The 20450-nt window shown below is 32.0% G+C and overlaps 1 protein-coding gene across 2 annotated transcripts in view; it reads left to right on the top strand.

The window, feature by feature from the left end:
• LOC107450544 (solute carrier family 2, facilitated glucose transporter member 12) overlaps positions 1-14812 on the top strand; it is a 52521-nt gene extending 37709 nt beyond the window's left edge. Inside the window, exons 9-13 of one of the 2 annotated variants that reach the window (XM_043041244.3) lie at positions 331-441; positions 6664-6877; positions 8110-8232; positions 11287-11419; positions 14687-14812. In XM_043041244.3, the coding sequence (XP_042897178.2) occupies positions 331-441; positions 6664-6877; positions 8110-8232; positions 11287-11419; positions 14687-14753 (648 nt within the window). In that variant the 3' untranslated portion in view covers positions 14754-14812. Of the gene's footprint in view, positions 1-330; positions 442-6663; positions 6878-8109; positions 8233-10892; positions 11093-11286; positions 11420-14686 lie in introns of those variants that run through there. The other variant, XM_087168213.1, reaches the window with a different exon arrangement.
• Positions 14813-20450: the final 5638 nt, after the last annotated feature.

The following is a 20450-nucleotide window of genomic DNA, read 5'->3' as shown; positions in this document are numbered from 1 at the left end:
GGATCTAAAATATCGGATGAATCTGACAATTCTATATAGGACCGATATTGGTTGTAAAGTGACTGTAAAATATCGGATGAATCGGAAAGTTCCATATAGGCCAATATAAGAAAGGCCCTTTAAACCCTTATTGAGTAGAAGCCCAATGAGAACCCAAGTTATTTTGCTGCTAAGAAAGTGTTTTAACATCATCTAATAACATGGCGTCTATCAGAGTTTAATTGAAAGCATAAAAGAGACAATTTATAGGATGTAAAGTTCAATGTAGCATCATAATTCATTCATGATAAAATATTGAAATTATGTATTTTTTAAAATGATTATTGTCAGTTTTCAGGTAATGCTAATGTGTTATACTATGCACCGACTGTGTTTCAACATTTCGGATACAGCACAGATACTTCAGCTACGCTTGTTTCTGTTGGTCTAGGAATTGTTAAGGTATTACCCTTTTGCATTCAATTTCTCAAATAGTCAAGACATTACTGTTTAATAAAAGGGACTTAATTTTTTTTACAGTAAAAATAAATTATCTACTTAAAATGGTAAGAAAACTATAAATGAACTTCTTTTTTTCAAATGACCAGATCCTGACTTACGGATCTCGGTGCCATTTGGAGGCTTTCTAAAAGAGTCGACTTGCTTCTTTTTCTTATTCAAATAACCAGAGCCCGACTTACAGATCTTGGAGTCATTTGGAAGCTCTTTAAAAGAGTCGACTTGCTTCTTTTTCTTATTCAAATAACCAGAGCCCGACTTACAGAACTCGGATCCATTTTTAAGCTCTCTAAAAGAGTCGACTTGCTTCTTTTTCTTATTCAAATAACCAGAGCCCGACTTACAGAACTCGGATCCATTTTTAAGCTCTCTAAAAGAGTCGACTTGCTTCTTTTTCTTATTTAAATAACCAGAGCCCGACTTACAGAACTCGGATCCACTTGGAGGCTTTCTAAAAGAGTCGACTTACTTCTTTTTCTTATTCGAATAACCAGAGCCCGACTTACAGATCTCGGAGTCATTTTGGAAGCTTTCTAAAAGAGTCAATATGGTTAGCATGCATAAACTTTAATAAAAAGATAATAGTTTCGACCTCATTTATAAGTAACTCATATTTAATTTTGTTAAAATAGAAATGCTAAAATTTAATTGAAGAATTGTTAGTGGAGTGGCTTTTCGATAGATATGTATGACGTCACACAATTAGGGCTTCAAAGAGGGGAAACTATCTTTTGCATGCTAAATTGTAATCTTTTGTTTTGAAGAATTTACTCAGCATTTTCGAATTAATTAGTGTTTAATTATTAGACACAAAAAGAAACAGGCGCTCTTTTTAAGACATTTTTCTATTTTGTGAATAGATGATTTATAAAAGTGTTATGAACTATTGAATTATTAATAGTGTTTTGAATTATTAATAGTGCTGGAATTTTCAGAAGACAGCTCGATCGGTAGGAAATAAGACGAAGGATTTTTTAAAAATATGTTTTATAATTTTATATGTTATAACCGCCGTTGAACAGCCGATCCTATTTTTGGGTTTACGACTACTAATGTTCAACTCCCTAGCCTTGTAATTTTGAACCCAATCCAGAAAACAAGAAAACTCCTGGATCAAGTATTGTGAGAAATTTTGCCCTTGTGCAGGACTTTTTGATTTACCTAACCCGCATTTGCGTTACATGGAGAGGAAGACCACGAGAACCTCCCATGGTAGCCTGACGGCAAGGAGATTCTAACCCATGAGGAAATTTCACGCCAGCACCGTGGTCGTTGCAAGCCGGACGACCAGCCATCGCCGGGATTCGAACTCGGTTCACCTCATTGGAAGACCAACGCCTTATCCCCAGAGACATCTGGGCTCTTCAAAATATTTTCCCAAAAATATAACCAGAGTCCTAATATTACATTTTGGGTATTCAAGTGAACCAAGCTCAATTTTTGGAAGCCAATAAAATTTACATTCATACAAAAAATAACTTGTAATAATTAATTACTACTTTTTATTAATTAGTTGTTTAATGATCGAAAAAGTTTTGAATATAGGGCAAGAATTTTTTAATTTTCCTAAACTATGCAACTGTGTGGAGTGGATCACATAGTTCCGGAACAAAAAGAAGAAAAAATCAAGAAAATTGGAGGCAGATGAAAAATATGCTTCCGTTAGCTAAGGTAAAAGATCCCTGGAACTAAACAAGAAACTCGTTTATCCGAAGAAAAGTCGTCAAAAATATTTTTTCTTATAAATTTATTATTTATATTAATTAATTTAATATTCGTTTAAACTAGAATTGTACCGGGTCCAAATTTTTTCCCGGCTTCCGGGTAACCAGTAAAAATTTTATTTAATACCCATCTGGTTCCCGGTAAAAAATAAATTCTTTTCCCGGCCCGTTCTGAATACCGAGTACAACTGTAGAAATGTAAAACTGCATAAAAACACATTTTCGATGGAAAAAAATATTTTACAAGTTATAATTGCGAGCAAATTTATTACGTGTTATTACAATAAATAGTACATGAATGAATTTGGAAGGAACTGCTCGATATAGATTTTTAGACGTGAGATTTAGCGATAGAAATATTACAATAAATTACTTTAATTTTAGATTTATTAATGCAGCTTCTGTTAAGCGTATTAAGTTCTTTACTACATTGAAACACGTTTAATAATTTTAAACATAAATTATGAATCCCATTAATACAAACACTTCAATTTTTCGACCTTTCTTGGATTTCAGTGTAAGCTTGCAATACAATAAAATGTTGTCAAATAAGCTTCTGATAAAAAAAGGGTTTTTGACAATTTTATGGGATCTTCTTTAAATGAACTTTCGAAATTAGTTAATGTATTTATACAATATTTAATAATTTCTTTTCCATTCAAATATCAACTAGTAGGGGTCATTCCAGATTTTTTTCGTGTCCTAGGTTTATGAAATTATAAAAAATCTGCTCCTAATTTTGTGTATCCAAAATAAACATCAAATCGAATTCTTTCAGCTAAAGTTCTGCTATTGTTGATGTGTGTTCTTTTTAGGAGGGTATTGTGATGATGATATTGAGGAAAAAAATAGTGTGCAAATTTTAAGGTGGTTTCTTGTTTAAGATAAAAAATTTTATGAAGCGTCTGTTTTAACAATAAAGTATTTTGTGACAACGGACCTTTTCTGAAATATTCCATGATATACATTGATTTGATAACACAATTGAAGTTTGTATATGTCATAAGCAACCCTTTAGTGACTCTTCAAGCAAATGTTACAGAATAAATGCTACTTTAAAATATCATTTTTTTTCATTCATAAAGAATTGTAATAACTATTCCAAAAATTGCATTCGATGGGACTACTCCTTGTTGAAATAATCATATGCATGCTGGAAGCTTACAGTAAGTTTAAATTCAATAAATTACAAAAAAAGGAAAGATTAATAGATCAATGAACTAAAGTTGATAAATGGAGATGTACAGTGCACAAAAAAAGGACCACCCTGAATAACTTTTAATCCAATGATCAAATCTTCACGTTCTGAGTTTTTCCCTATATCTCAGGAAATTTTTAAGAGAATTGAAAAACTTTTTCTAAAAATTATAAAATTCATTTAACTAAACATAACTTATAATAAATATTTATTATTTTATTTAATAATGGTTGAAAAAATTTTGAGTAGTAAGGTATACAATTTATTTCATTATTTCAAAGAAGATAATTTTATATGGCAAAATACAAAATTCGCTCTTCAAAATTATCATACATTCTTCATATTCTGAAATTATATTTAAAAAAAACCACAGTACGTTCGAATTGAGTTGAAACTTAAAAATGAATGATTTTTTCCTTAAAATATACTTATTTATTTGTAAAAAATAAAAGCTTTGTTTAAAGATTTATTCTAGATTACAATTAAATTGAATGAATCGCTTCAATTTTTAATTTGTCATTTCTAATAATTATTGTGACAGTAAAAAAAAAAATAATTCAAAAATATTCAATTACGTACATCCATAAATTTTCTTCTTCTTTTCTCTGGTATTTCATGGACTTAATTTAAAATAAGTTTGTTCCATTTTTGTTAATTGATGGAAGTTAATTTATTCGCAGTATTTATGAAGGCCATAACGCTTCTTACGACTCAGAGAATAGAACAAAATCATTTTTTTTAAAAAAAAACTGCTGTCTTACGACTGAGAGATTCCAGAGAACTGAACAAAATGATTTTAAAAAAAAAGAAAAGTTTTTTCCCTTTTATTTAAAGAAATATTATCAGGGGCCGTGATGGCTCAGGGGATACAGTGTTCACCTTCCAATGAGGTTCACCAGGTTCGAATCCCAGCGTTGGCTGGTTGATACGATTTCCCCACCCGGCTTGCATTGACCACAGTGCTGACGTAAAATATCCTCAGTGGTAGACGGATTATGGGTTAGAGTCCCCTTGCTGTGAGGCTAATCGTGGGAGGTTTTCGTGGTTTTCCACTCCATGAAACGCAAATTCTGGTTAGTTCCCTCAAAAAATCCTCCACGAAAGTAAATTCCCAATACTTGATCCAGGAGTTCCCTTGTCTTCGGGATCAGATTCAAAATTACAAGGCTACGGAGTTGAACATTAGTAGCTGTAAACCTAAAACATTAGTTCAATAACGGTTTAAAAATAAAATTAAAATATTATACATTTATTGCCACATAGATATCATAAAATAAGTGTTTGTTCCCTTAAAGTGAGAAGCATTTTTCTCACCTTTTTTGTTAAAGCCGAATCTCCCAGTTCTATTGCCAAGAAGTGCTTGAATTGTTCTCAATGGACGGCATGGGAAGAGATTCGTGGTTATCGAAAGTTAAAAAAGTCAAATAATTAATATTATATTTGAATCGCCAAAAACACCGTCTGTCACTGAAAAATTTTTGCGGTTAGAGACATCCTAAGAAATATATTCATCCAGCATAGAAGGGTTGTTGCGGGTGATTAAAAATAATCTTGATAACAAATATCAAATGCACCCAAACGACATTGCTTTCCCCCTAATCTATAAACTGGTAGACAGAATTAAGAGATGGAAAGCATTTTCGCACATTTCTATGACGATATGACGCTATTTCTGGACGGTTATTGATATGGAGGGAACCTGGAACCCGATACCATCCCAGCAACATTATCGAAAGGGACCATTATGCTGGTGGAGGACTCATGGTATGGGCAGGGATCAAGCAAGATACCCGCACACCGCTCCATGTGTTTGACAATGGCTCCGTAAATGCCCGGAGGTCCTAGAGCCCTATGTGCGTCTTTTCAGGGGCCCTGTTGGTATGGACGACAATGCGCGACCACATAGGGCTCTCATGGTTGATGAGTATCTGGAAAGCGAGGATATTTAACGAATGGATTGGCCAGCCAAATCCCCTGACCTGAATCCTATTGAACATGCTTGGGATGCTCTTGCGATGCGCCCCCCCCCCAGAACCATTCTGGAGTTAAAAATTGCTCTGGTGGAAGAATGGGAGGGTCTTCCACAAGTCCTCCTTAACTCTCTTACTAACTGTTGAAAAATGTAAACAAATAGATGGGCAGTATTTTCCTCTTGGCTGTGTCACTTCCTGTGGGAAGTTGGGTCACTTCCTGTTATCTCAGCTAGAAGGAAGTGGGCGTTTCTGTTTTTAGTCAGTTATATCTTTGCTTTGGATAGAAGATGTTTCTTCTCTTATGTTATGTTTAGAGAGAGATTGGCCAGCCAAATCCCCTGACCTGAATCCTATTGAACTTGCTTGGGATGCTCTTGGGAGAGCTATTGCGACGCTCCAACCTCCCCCCAGAACCATGCTGGAGTTAAAAATTGTTCTGGTGGAAGAATGGGAGGGTCTTCCACAAGTTCTCCTTAACTCCTTTATTAACAGCATGCATACTCGTTGTGCATGCTGTCTGTCTGTCAGGGGTGACCATACACCATACTAGAGGCAACACACATTGTACAAGCCTCACTTTTATTGTCATCTTTTATCCTTAAGTTCAGACTACGTTGAATTTATTGACAATAGGTCTTGACAGTGAATGGCACTTTCATTTTTGTTTTGTATACTTTATTATCAGGGAATAAGCTATATCCATGCCAAATTTTATTTATTTATATTCTGTATTTTTTGAGATATTTGGGAAAATGTCTTCAATCTCTTAATTTTGTCCACCCGTGTGTGTATATATATATATCAAGAAAGATTCTCTGAGTGTATTCTTGAATTTTCATGCATATTATTACAGGTAAGAAAATGATAATTGTCATAATTATATTTTTCAATAATTTTATTTATATCATTTAGAATTACGCAATTTAAAATGAAATAAAAATTTGTACGCTTTACAATTTATAAGTTTTTCCATTAAATATAAGCAATTTTTAAAAATCATACTTTATATCTAAGGATAAATGAGTTTTACAACAGTTTGTGAAATTCTTTTAATTATCTTTAAATGCCTTAGACGGAATTTTACTATTTTACGAATTGCAGTCTATATTTTGAGGATCTATGGAAAGCCTCAAAATATTGGCAGCAATTTCATGATGTTTGATTTCGTAATTATCAAATTAATTAGAACATTTAAAATGAGTCAAATCATCAATCTCAGAACATGAAAATATAAGTGCATTAATAATTCTTATGAATGTATTTGTTGCAGGTGATTGCTACAATTATTACTCTTTTAATGGTTGATAGGGTTGGGCGAAGATCATTACTTTTAACTGGAAGTGTTTTAATGGCTCTGAGTATAATTCTTTTAGGCATTGTTGGAACTTTACAACATTCCTCAAAAACTGATTTTTCTACAAGGATAATTTCAGTTATATCTCTTATGGTGTTTGTATGTGCCTACAGCATCAGCTATGGTCCAGGTAATATATTTTTATATTAAATCCTTCAATGGTGATGATTAATGAATGCAGATGATATCGTTGTATTAATCTGTTCACCTCTCAAAAGAGGATTTACCTCCTACTTTCAACAACCATTTCATAATTCCATAACCGTCGTTGAACAACCGACCCAATTTTTAGGTTTATGACTACTAATGTTCAACTAAATAATTGTGCCTTGTAATTTTGAACCCAATCCAGTGGAGGGCTTTTTGATGGAACTAACCCGCATTTGCGTTACATGGAGAGGAAGAGACGAGCACTCTAACCCATGATCCGTCAACTACTGAGGATATTTCAAATCAGCACTGTGGTTGGAGCCAGGGGAACCCTGTTCACCTCATTCGAAGGCTCCATTTAATGAAGCATTTTTATTGCTGAAACTGTACCCCACCTAATATGCCGATAGAAGAGTACTCTCCCCTGAATGAAAACCTGTGCTTCAGATTTATGTCTAAATTGAGGCATGAGATCTGTTCTGAAGAAAATTAGGATGTCCCATTATGTAGCTCTAGTGTGCAAACTATTTCATTTACTTTCGTTAATTCAAAAAATTATTTTTCAACAATTACTTATTAATATTTTATTTTAGAATGATCGAAACATTTATGAGTACACAAAATTTTTCCTCCTTTTTAACTAGTCAATTTTAAAGTCAAAATCTAAAATAGAGCATTCGCCTTCCAATAAGGTGACCCGGGTTCAAATCCCAGCGTTGGCTGGTCGATACAAATTCAGCATACGACTTGCACCGACCACAGTGCCGACGAAAAATATCCTCAGTGGTAGACGGATTATGGTTTAGAGTCCCCTTGCCGTCAGCTAACCATGGGAGGTTCTTGTAGTTTTCCTTTCCATGTAACGCAAATGCAGGTTAGCTCCATCAAAAGTACACCACGAAAGGCGAATTTCCCCAGATAATTGATCCAGGAGTTCCCTTGTCTTCTAAATTGGGTTCAAAATGACAAGGTTACGGAGTTGAACGTTAGTGGTCGTAAATCTAAATTCGGGTCGACTATTCAACGACGGTTGTGAAATTAAAATTAATATAAAATTAGCAAGAACTACTTATTGCTAAAATATTTGTGTTAATTAATATTAAATATCGCTAAATATAAAAGATCTTTTGAAAAAGTTTCATAATTACATGTCTAAGTGACCATTAGAAAAGTTTAATAAAAATTTTAACGAAAATATTTGCTGTTTTTCAGTTACATGGCTGGTGCTGAGCGAGATCTTTCCTGGTTCAGTGCGTGGCAGAGCTGTCTCAGTTGCAACATGCATTAATTGGGCATCCAATATTATTGTATCTCTTACCTTCTTAGATGTTCTCAGTAAGTATAAAATTGAATTATATCATCTTCAAGTCCCGCAGTGGACGAAAAGACGCGGTTCCCAGTAGAACACCGAAGTCGAGCATCATTGGCTGAGGTCAGTAAGCGGGTGAATGACCACTCTGATCAGCCTGCGTAGGGACCGAGGGTGCTCGGTGTCGATCCTCGTTAAAGTGTTCTACCGTAAAGTGCTCGATTTCGAGAGCAGGTCGTCGGGCTACCATAGCAATGGATCCACAGAGGATCGAAGTTGCGATGGCATGGATCATCCTCAGGGATATTGTGCAGCTCTAGTGCGACGTAAATAAAGTACCATTTCATCTTTAAAAAAGTTGTTCTTTGAGATTCGTAAAATGAGATGAAAAACACATAAATTTGTTATTCAATAAATGGAATTTCATAAATAATAAAAATTATGTAAGTAAATCATTCAAATGACGAGAAATCATTGGTTCCTAATATTATTATCTCACTCAATAAAAATTTATTTTGTTTCATTATTATGTTTTACTAGGATTTGAGTTTAGAATAAAACTATAATAAATAAAATTTTATGATATAAGTAAATTTTATTTAAAAATTTTAATTATAGGTACATTTTTAAACTGGAACGAGATTGATAAAAGAGATATTCTATTATTAAATTTGCTCTTCTTTGTTTTATTTGATTGTTTTTCCCCCCGCCATTGGAAATAAAAAAAATGCAGACATTATTATTTCTCAAATAAATATTTTTATAAATTTTTTTATTGAAAAACTTTATACTGCCTTTCACTTTCGAAATCTTTTAGACAATTTTCCAATTAAATAAATACGCAAAAATTTCAGGTGGAAATTTGTGCTAGATAATTTTTATCGGAAACGTGTGTTGAATACTATCACGAGGAATATTTATCCTCAATCAAAATTTCGACCACTTTCGTATAAAAACAGAGGTTAAAAAATTTCAAGTTGTAATGTAATATGTGTTAAAAAGTTTATAATTCATTTTGACCTTACTAGAAATGATAATTTGTGGCAATTATTTTTGCCTTAAAAATAACTTTATAGAAGGGCAAAAATCTTGATCTTCTCAAAAAATATCACAGATCTTTATTTTATAAAATATCTACCTAAATAATTCAAATTTTTATTATTTTTTTTATCAACTCAAAATAGCAGAAGTTACATAAATGATTTATAAGATATATTTGCTGTTGAAAACAGTCATTGCGAATAGACATTAAAAAATCTATTAAATACAGTAAAAATTATATTTCAGTTATATGAAGTGTAAATAGAGAAAGTGTCTCAGAAATTTATGAAGTATGTCAAAGAAAAACTAAAAAATGACAAATTGGGATAGTAAATTAAAATGAATTAAGGAATTGTCATACTTCTTGCAAATAGAACAGTCCTCTCGCTGTTATCCTAGTTTTGGCAAATCTTTCCCATAGAAGCACGCTTTAATAAGAATTTATGAAATATAGTGGTCGCAGAAAAGCACGGAGAGGAGGAAAGTATAGAGAGTGGAGAAATTGAGACACCTATTATATTTACAAATAGTATAGCTACTTTATGTTTTTCCGATCCAAGATACAGAAAACTTTGATCCTTTGAACGATCGAACCTTTGATCAGCTTTTTAAATATTTATATTATATGGATTCGTTTGCGAAATTTTCCATTCTAAATAGCTTCTAAGTAAGAAAATTAACTATTTACCAAAAGATGAATTGCTTATTTGACATATAATAACATAAATAACTTATACCAATAACAGCTATCGCAGTTTTCTAATTATTTCCCAAAATATGTAGATATTTAGCACTAATACAGCATAACATTCAAAACATTATATTTTCAAGCATGGAAAAAATAAACACACTTATAATTTCAAAATTCCAACCATTGACTCCATGTTAAATTTAAGTGGAAATTTTTGCTTTGTTACTTATATTTTATATCCGCTGTTGAACAGCCGACCCAGTTTTTGGGTTTACAACAACCAATGTTCAACTCCGTGGCCTCGTAATTTTGTACCAATCCAGAAGACAAGGAAACTCCAGGATCAGTACCCCAAGAAGTATGATTTGTTATGGGGACAAGGAGGACTTAGTGACTCTACAGATTTAAAGTGCATCAGTCACTCTTTACTACGCGCGGAGTCTTCGGCCGACGGGGATCGAACCCACGACCTCTTGGACCTCTGTTTCTTTTAGGTAAATCAATCTCAGACCAGAATGTCGTGTATCATTCTAGATGCAGATTCAAATCATATGAGATGATGATGTGGCATAGTTTGATAAAGTCCTGAAATTATTAATCCATAATGATAAAAGGATTTCCAACCTCTCTATTTAACGATCAAATGAGTCTAGACTCGGTAGTTTTATTAATTTTGGAGTCATCGAAGGGTTTCTTTTTGATCCTCTGAGACTCTAATCAGACTCTCCTTTAGTCAAACTAGCCTCAATTTTTATAGACGGTGATTTATGACTGCTGTTTCGAGCAATCACGAAAAAGAGGCATTTCAGATGGGCTAGAAAAGGATCTTCGAAGCTAAAATAAACTTCTTGAGAAGCCATTGATGAAGCTTTCTTGAAACGCAAATAAAAATGAATTTATATGACTCAATCTAATCCCAATAGAGGGTAGACTAATTATTAGTATGTGTTTCAGATGCTATGGGAATTGGACCAGTATTTGTGACTTATGAAATTATATGCTTTGTTGCAGCAATATTTATATTCTTTTGTGTTCCTGAAACAAAAAATAAATATGTAGAGTAAATTAATCAAGTTCTAACAAAAGGGTGAATTTATATGACTCAATCTAATCCCAATAGAGGGTAGACTAATTATTAGTATGTGTTTCAGATGCTATGGGAATTGGACCAGTATTTGTGACTTGTGGAATTATATGCTTTGTTGCAGCAATATTTATATTCTTTTGTGTTCCTGAAACAAAAAATAAATATGTAGAGTAAATTAATCAAGTTCTAACAAAAGGGTGAATTTATATGACTCAATCTAATCCCAATAGAGGGTAGACTAATTATTAGTATGTGTTTCAGATGCTATGGGAATTGGACCAGTATTTGTGACTTATGGAATTATATGCTTTGCTGCAGCAATATTTATATTCTTTTGTGTTCCTGAAACAAAAAATAAATCTCTAGAGGAAATTAATCAAGTTCTAACAAAAGGGTAAATACTTTTTAAATATATCTAAAAAGTTAACTTTCGATATGGAAGATAATGAGTTTTAATCTAATGATCGGAATTTTATGTTCTCTTCAAGAGCCTCCCCTAACATATTGCTTATAAATAAGAGGATATTTTAAGTTTCAAAATGAGACACAGAAATGCTCTAAATCGTTCTACAACGGAATTGGATTACTTAATTTTAACTTAACTCAATCTTAGTTTAATCTTAAAAGATGTTTATTAATTAGTGCAGAAGATATTTCAAAAGGATTTCTCAAAATATGGAAGTCACAATAGTTGGAGGGCTTTTTAACGATAATTTTATTTTTTGCGTCATATCGATGAAACTTTTTATTTTTGTCATTTGGCCAAAAATAATTCCATGTTAATAATTTTTAATTAATTATTTATTATTTTATTTAATAATAATCGAAAAATTTTGAACTGCAAGGTATAAAATTTCTTATACCATTTTAAGGAATATTTCAAGGCAAATTGCAAAATTTGAACGCAATCTGTAGAATATTTTTTCAATAATCGACTTTTAAAATAGTTGTATTTTTAAAATTTGATTTCACACAAACTATTCAACCGATTTAGTTCAAGTTTTTTACTTTGCATTTTAAAATTAAATTCTTTTAAAAGACGTTAAAACTTTTTACGCCTAACGCTATAAATCTTTTCTTAGACTAATAATAAAACATAATAAATGAATATTAATAATTATTTTTTGTGTTGAATTATGCTTGGATAAATGAATTTTATAATTATGTAGAAACAATTTTCGATTCATTTAAAAGTTATCGAGATATGGCAAAATACGCAAAAAGTAAAATAACGGGATATTAAACTATTTCCATAATTGTTACTTTAACATATTTTGAGGGTCCATCGATAAAAGGGATGTTCATTCAGGATGTTTATTCACATAAATGAAACACAAAAAGTTATCTAGATGGACGTTTTTGCTATGTACAGTTAAGCTAAAAATTTTATAAGTAACCAAAAAACTCTTCCAATATTATTCATTTTTATTAAACTCCTCAAAATTGAAATGTTGTATTCTACTTTTTATTAATTATAAACTTTAAATCATCCAGTATTACCTTGCGCAAGTCCGGGCCAATCCAAAGTAACAGACAAATCAAATACAGTACTTTACTTCAGTATGAACGTGACTTAAAAATATATCCCACTACCAGCTATTTACGCTTTAATTTCATATTTTAAAATCTGGCAATTTAGTTGCGAAAATAGTATTTCTAAATCATTTTTAAAAGATATTCTTAAGTACATGCTTCATATGTTCTTTTAGTTGCTTTTTAATTTTTTGTATGCTCCGATTTGAGCATTGTTTTGTATTTTTAAATAATTTTTTTGATTTTTACTCTTACTCTCGAATCAATTTCTCTTTTACCCCTTTGTTCTTCTCACTCTTATATTGATATTTGCTTAGGCTATATTAATACAATTATAGAAAGTACTATTTTTACGGATATAATTCTGACAAGATAATATTTTTTAGTTATTATTTTTTCTTAATTTGGTTTATTTTTATTTTTTTTTTGTAATTTCAAATATTTTTATTTTTTTATTTTTCCTTATCTTCAGTTTTTCCCCTCGTTTCTTTCGGTGTTTTCTTTGCATTTTTAACTTAATTGGGTTCTACTTACTTACTGCCTAAGCACAGTTAATAATACTTCATCATCAATGGCTCGACTGCCCAGGGTGGGCCCTAGCCTTTCTCAGGAAGTATTTTTTTCCAGACTAACCTTTTTCCTACTAGAGTTTTCCAGTTTCTAGGCCGTCTATCCATCTCAAATTCGGCCTGCCTCTTTTTCGTGCGTCAATTGATCTTGCATTGGAATCTCTTCTTGTGGAACGGTCTTCACCCATTTTGATAACGGGGCCTGCCCATTTAATTCTTTGTCGTTTTATAAAGTTAATAATGTCAGGTTGATTATATGAGAGCTCTAAATTTGCTCTTTTAAGCCACACACCATTTTTTTTTTAAAATTCCTACAAAAAAAAACTTCTCTGAAAGGTAGCCAACTTAACCTCATTCGTACAAGATATGGTTTCACAAGTATATGTTGATCTTAAAAGAGATTTATACAATAAAACATTTCAATTATATTTGATGAATTCCATTAAAACATCTATAGTGATTCTCCTTTCTAGGGGAGTGTCGGGTACCCCCGCCCAACGGGTACCCCCTCCCACTGTACATTTCATATGCATAGAATATTTTTTAAGTCAATAGGCCATCGGACATTAATTGTTATATTAAAAAAAGATTATTTTCAAAGTTTCAAGTATTTATGCAGCTGGTAACATGGTAAACAATAGTTTTGAAAATATGTTGAATACAATAGTCATGAAATTAAGAAAAATTGGTTGAATGTTTCGATTAAAATTCATTTTAATACTCAAAAAATAATTTTTTCTATACATACAGCATTAAAGTATGTAGTCTTAAGTTTAATTTGCACAAAGAAAGAAGTTTATATGTGAAAAATTGTTCGAGTAATTACAAATTTACAAAAAAATTGGATTTCGGGTAGCCCCGCTCACATGAATGTCGGGTGTCACCGCCCAATTTTATTTCGTCTAAAAATGTACGGTTGCAAAGATTATTATTTTATTGCTTCAAATTTGAATGCTATATGCATTTTTAACAACAAATATATGTATGACATTTGTTGTTATTGAATGATAGAATTCTCTAAAAGTATATAAATATGTAATAAATAAAATAATTTTGTGATAAAAATGATAAATGAGGTTTATCTATTGTCAATACATTGGTCATTTTCATTTACACCTGAAAATACAGTCAAAAAACATAATTTTTGTAACTGGGCGGGGCGACCCGATACATTTTGAAAAGAGCTGAAAAACATGTTTTTTTAAATTTCTATTTTTTTAAGAAAAATTATTCTTTTTTGGTTCATTCTTTTTGCATTACTTAATTAGATGATAAAACAATAGAAACATGCAACAATATTGATTAATATTCAATATTATACAGAAATATAAGCAATACTCCTTAAGTGGGCGGGGCAACACGACTCTCCCCTATTTCTATTTAAATATTGTTGTTGAACCCTAAAATTCTTCATTTTCTATTGTTTTGTTCCCCTCTTCTGTGTCTATAGATACTATATACTCATTTTTAAGCTAGGGCAACAATCTCGTCTATAATTGCTTTACTTAATTTGATTATTAAAATCTATTTGAATTGATATAAAGTTTTGTTTATTACAGGTTATTGAAAAAAGGCTGTCGAAAATACTCATGTGAAAGAAATACAGTTGCTGTAGAGCAGCTATAAGCATTTTCATTAAGACAATCTCACATTTATATTGGTTAATAAAGTTATTTTAAAGAATTTGTTAAATTAAGAAAAAACTACGGATAAAGTCAAATTTGAAGAAAGACTAGATCAAAAACCGATATCACCGTTGTTTCGAGAAATTTCTATCGAGCCTTACTATGATAGAGTTTTTGATGAAGAAATAGGATTATTGTTATTGTAGTTTTTTAAACCTCATAATGGTTATTTGAAGTCACATACATTTATTTAACGGTGTTTTGAAATACAACAAAGAGTTGCACATAAAATAAATAACATTAAATGCTATTACTACAAATTACTAAATATTTTAAGATTACTTATTTATGCATATTTTGACAGATTTTTCACATTTGCACTTATCAGACTCGCGATATCATATCCGTGACCTCCAGAAAAAGCTGTCCAGATCTGGATCATCATTAAGCAAAATAAATTTTTCTTCATAAATTATGAATTGATTTCTGGTATACAACTTTGAAAGCCTTCCTTGTTTATCACATTGTTAGAGACATTCACCATTATGAGTTGGGAATTATGCAAACAAAGTAGTTAATTTGATCATTTTTCAAAAAATTATCATATTTACCAAAATTTAGTGGTGATTACGTGTAATTACCGGTTATTATATATAATCACTGGATTAATCACATTTACCGTAACACACACACATATATATACACTGGTGTGCAAAACTTAAGCAACAAGTGGTTTTTCGGCCACAGCTCCCCAACAAAGTATAAGATAGTCATGAAATTGCAGTATAATATGCACGTAATTCAGTAGAAAGATTATTTGTATGCAAATTTTAGAAATAAAACGTCGTAGGTGATGTAAGTGTACGTAAACCTTGTGGGTCAGCGCGCGCAGGTCAAAGCTGTGATAAAAGGAGGAAGGAGGAAGAGCACCGTAGTTAAAGACATTCGCTGCAAGTGCAAGTGATTTGTTTCGTGAAACATGTCTTCAAGAAATCATTTAGACGACTTTACTCGAGGAAGAATGATTGGGAAGCTTGAGGAGGGGCGTAGTGTGACCAGTGTCGCCGAAGAGTTCGGGAGCAACAAAAGTGTTGTTTCTCGTGCTTGGAATGCCTTTAAAACTACTGGTACAGCTGTTCGAAAGGTTGGTGGTGGCCGTCCAAGGAAAACAAAACCAAGAGATGACCGTTGCATTGTCCTCCAGGCGAAAAGAAACCGTTTTCAGTCAGCGAGAGCCATATCTCAGCAACTGTGCACAGCCACTGGACGACAAGTATCAAGATTTACAGTGGCCAGACGCCTCCACAAAGGTGGCTTATTTGCTAGACGTCCTGAACGCTGCATACCTTTAAAAGTTAGCCATCGGCGGCACCGTTTAGAGTGGTGCAAAGAACACGAAACCTGGACACCTCATCAATGGAGTCACGTCCTCTTCACAGATGAGAGTCGTTTTAGTGCTACAAGCGATTCTCAAAGTCAGTTGATCTGGAGAGAGGTTGGAGCTCGATTTCAACCCAATAACATCGCGGGAAGAGATCGTTACAGTAGTCCTGGAGTTGTCGTCTGGGGTGGCATTATGTTGAACGGGCGGACTGAGCATCAGATCTTTGACCGATGTTCTGTATCTGGAGACCGCTACTGCAATGAGGTAATCCTACCCCATGTGCGTCTGTTCCGAGGGGCCATTGGACCAGATTTCATTTTTATGGATGACAATGCCCTGCCACACCGTACTGCTAATGTTCAAGAGCTACTGGAAAGTGAAGATGTCACACGAATGGATTTGCCAGCTTACTCTCCAGATCTAAATCCCATAGAGCATGTGTGGGATGCATTAGGGAGACGTCTTGTGACACGACAGTATCCTCCTGGTAACACCCATCAGCTGAAAGATGCATCAGTTAAAGGAGGAATGGAGACGTTTACCCCAAGAATTCCTGGATAATCTGGTGCTTAGCATGGAGAGACGATGCCAAGCAACAATTACAGTAAGGGGAGGGCATATCCCATACTAGGGAACATCTGCCAGTTGTACTTACGTTTCTTCAGGCAATCATGTGTAACGCCACTAAATGTCAAATAAAGCCTTTCTTTGTTCCATACCCTGCTTTAAGCTTTATGTTCATTTCTGCGCCATTATTCTTTTACCATCGTTTAAGTACAAAATAATGTACATCATATTCAAATTTCATGTCAATCGGATGATTTCTTGTAGAGTTATGACAAAAAACGCACTTGTTGCTTAAGTTTTGCACACCAGTGTATATATATATATATATATATATATATATATATATATATATATATATATATATATATATATATATATATATATATATATATATATATATATATATATATATATATATATATATATATATAGATAATTTTCCTTGTTAATTTATATAATTTTCCCGTGTGCAAATCCATTTCGGGCAAATCCGTGGTCAAAATTATTTACTAAAAAATTCCTTTACTGAAAAAATTCCTTTGTTAATTTATATAATTTTTCCATATGCAAATCCATTTCGGGCCAATTCGTGGCTAAGATTATTTACTAAAAAAATCCTTTATTAATTTATACAATTTTTCCATGTACAAATCCATTTCGGGCCAATCCGCGGCTAAAATTATTTACTAAAAAAATTTTCGTTGTTAATTTATCTAATTTTTTCATGTGCAAATCCATTTCGGTCTAATCCGTGGCTAAAATTATTTATTAAAAAGATTTCTTTGTTAATTTATATAATTTTTCCATGTGTAAATCCAATTCGATCGATCCAAAGAAAAACGATAATCTTTGATTTTCTAATCATTTACTTATATCAAAGTAAGTCATTGCGTAAGTAAAATTTCGTTTCATTTTGACGACTTCTTCTTGGTGCACTAATTTTTTTGTCCATGAGTGTATCATATTTGTTTAGCTAAATATCAAATCATTAAAATTAATAAATAAAAGAACATGAATAAATCTGAGAAAGAAGGATTAATAAGAACATATGATTTTATTAATCTATATTCTTGCAGGAAAAGAAAAATATTGCAAATATTAGAACTAAAATTAGTCGTTCAATAGTATGTAATTGTTGCTGAGGTTAATTTTGAGGTTCTCTTCATCAATAATATTATATACAGTTGGAACCTTCATTTAACAAAGTCTCTGAATTCCGATAAAAAGTTCGCTATTAAAAAAATTCGTTAAATAGAAAATCATCAATTGAAAAACTTAAACAGCGCAAAACAGATTAAAAAAATTTATAAACACTAGACATAATTTAAATAGCAATTGATACACCTTTATCTTATAAATTATTATCTACTATCAAATTGTTTCAAATGATTTTAACATCATTTCCGTCTCAGAATTTATTGCTGTATTGTTTTTCACACTGTCCAAAATATCCGTTTCAGTTAATGTTTTTGTTGTTACAGCTTCGAATCAATACATCATAATTAATTTCGTGGTTCTCTCTTAACTGTACCCACAAAGTTCTTCCAAAGCATCGTCGTCTTCCGCACTGAACTAAGAACTCTCTACAGCTTTAGCAAAACTGTTACGAATAGTACGATCTGTAACATCAAAGCTTCAGCAAAAATTCCATTTAGAAATTTCTGTTATACTTTCTCGTAAATTGATTTTTGGCATGGATTCCTGCATGAAATGCAAACAAAAAGGGGATTTTACAGCTTTCTCTAAAAGTTTAGTGACTGCGAAAATCAATTCGAGGTCATTTCCCCCATAAAATGCGCTAACAAGTTTGAAATGTTCCGAAATAATTTGGTAAGTGGGTAATATTAAAGAGAGTGAATCTTAAAGAAAAGTTCGTTAAATCGAAAATTCACTTCGCTATTTAGAAGCTATTTCACGAAGATATTTCCAAAATGTTCTTGATTACTCGAAAAAAAAATCGCAAAATAGAGAAATTTGCAAGATGGAAATTTGATAAATGGAACTGTATATATAGGCTAAATTATTCGATGTCCTATAAGAAAAGTATACTTTTTTGCATTACTGTCAACAACATACATAGTTAAGTAAAAATAATTGGTTACTTCTATTCATACTACGACACACTGCAAAGGTATGAGTTCCATTAGGAAGACATTGAATAACTGGAGAACCTTCAATATGATATCCACTATCACAAATGAGAACAAAAATAAAAGAAATATTCAAAGGTATCCATTGTCCACAATTTTCATTTAATGGTTTGCCACAATTCAATTCTGAAAAGTTTCATTTTAAGATACCAGAGTATTATATTAGAACCAATATTAGAATTAAAGTATAAATACTCGAGCTCTACAGTCCCAGTTATTAAACACACTGTAGTTTTTTAATAATGACAAGTATTTCACGAGTTTTGCAATACTTTTATATTTAAACATAAATGTAATGGTGTCTTGGGATATTCATCCACTTTTAGATGCACCTGGATAATTTTTTAAAAAATATTGTTCCGCACATGCGCTGTATAAAGCAACTACTTCAATTACTCTTATCTGGCGCAGTTTTTATTATTATTTTTTTTAAATTTTAAAGCAATAATTTCGTTATTAGTTTAAAATTGATTGAAACGCTTTGTTTAATTTTTTTTAAATATTTAAGCTACAGCAAAAGTGGCACTAGACCAGGTACATATTTCGGACATTTACCAAAGGTCTAGTCATACTAGGTCTGGTTAAGTGCCATTGCCCCCTATATCCTACACTGATGTTTTTTTAAGGTCAAGTGCCGTTGTCCGGTATATACCCTACACTGATGTTTTCTTAAGGTCAAGTGCCACTGCCCGGTATACCCCTATCTTCTAATTATCATTTTCGAGTGGAAAAATATCCAAATCTATAACATTTACAATGGGATTATGATAACTAAAGTAAGATACGAAATGTTTGAGTTCTATTTTTTCAATATTTCTTGCAAAAACTGCATCAATGGTAATTACACCTTTGGTTGTTGGACCATTTATCATTTCCGATCCAAATTTGTCTTTAAGGAAGGTTAACAATGTTTCAGCTTCAGGTAACGAGAAATTCACATTAAAATCTCCTGCAAGGATCACAGGCCGCTCGTTGCCATGGTAGCGTTAAACGTAACCTTGTTGGAAGTCGCATTAGAAGTTTCACTTCAAAAATTTTAGAGTAAATTTAAATTAACATAAATTGTTGCAAAGGTTTTCTATAAATATATTAAAAAAATTACTTTTCTTACCAATAGAGCCAAATTTGGACATTCACGATGTTAACTAAATGGCTAAACATAGGGATCTAGCCTTTATTACGTTTGATCTTCTGATGATTGAGGTTTTTATTATTAAGAAAAGGAAAACGGGAACAACGCAAGTTTTATTAATAAAAAGGGAGAAATTATGATACGATAAAATAAAGAACATTCGCAAAAAAAAAATAACCTCCAAAATGGTCTTATTTATGTCTTATGTAAATAGTAATTTAATGAAATAAAACTGTAATAATATACATTTCGTTTTGCAATAATAATTATACTGTAATAATAAATATTTATTATTTGTATTCTATCTTGTCGATTAATCACCATTCCAAAATATTCCTGTGACTGGAATTCCGTACCGGCGACCAGATCGAAATAATCTAGTGTACGAAATTAAGGGTTCGATTATCTCTAAAACTACTGGACCGATTTTAATGAAATTTGATATGTACACATACATTGATATAA

Source organism: Parasteatoda tepidariorum, chromosome 7 (assembly GCF_982258835.1).
Source record: "Parasteatoda tepidariorum strain Cologne lab strain chromosome 7, Ptep-v5.0, whole genome shotgun sequence".
Lineage (NCBI taxonomy): Eukaryota > Metazoa > Arthropoda > Arachnida > Araneae > Theridiidae > Parasteatoda > Parasteatoda tepidariorum.
The sequence above is the reverse complement of the archived record's forward strand: the minus strand, read 5'-3'. Positions and strand labels throughout refer to the sequence as shown.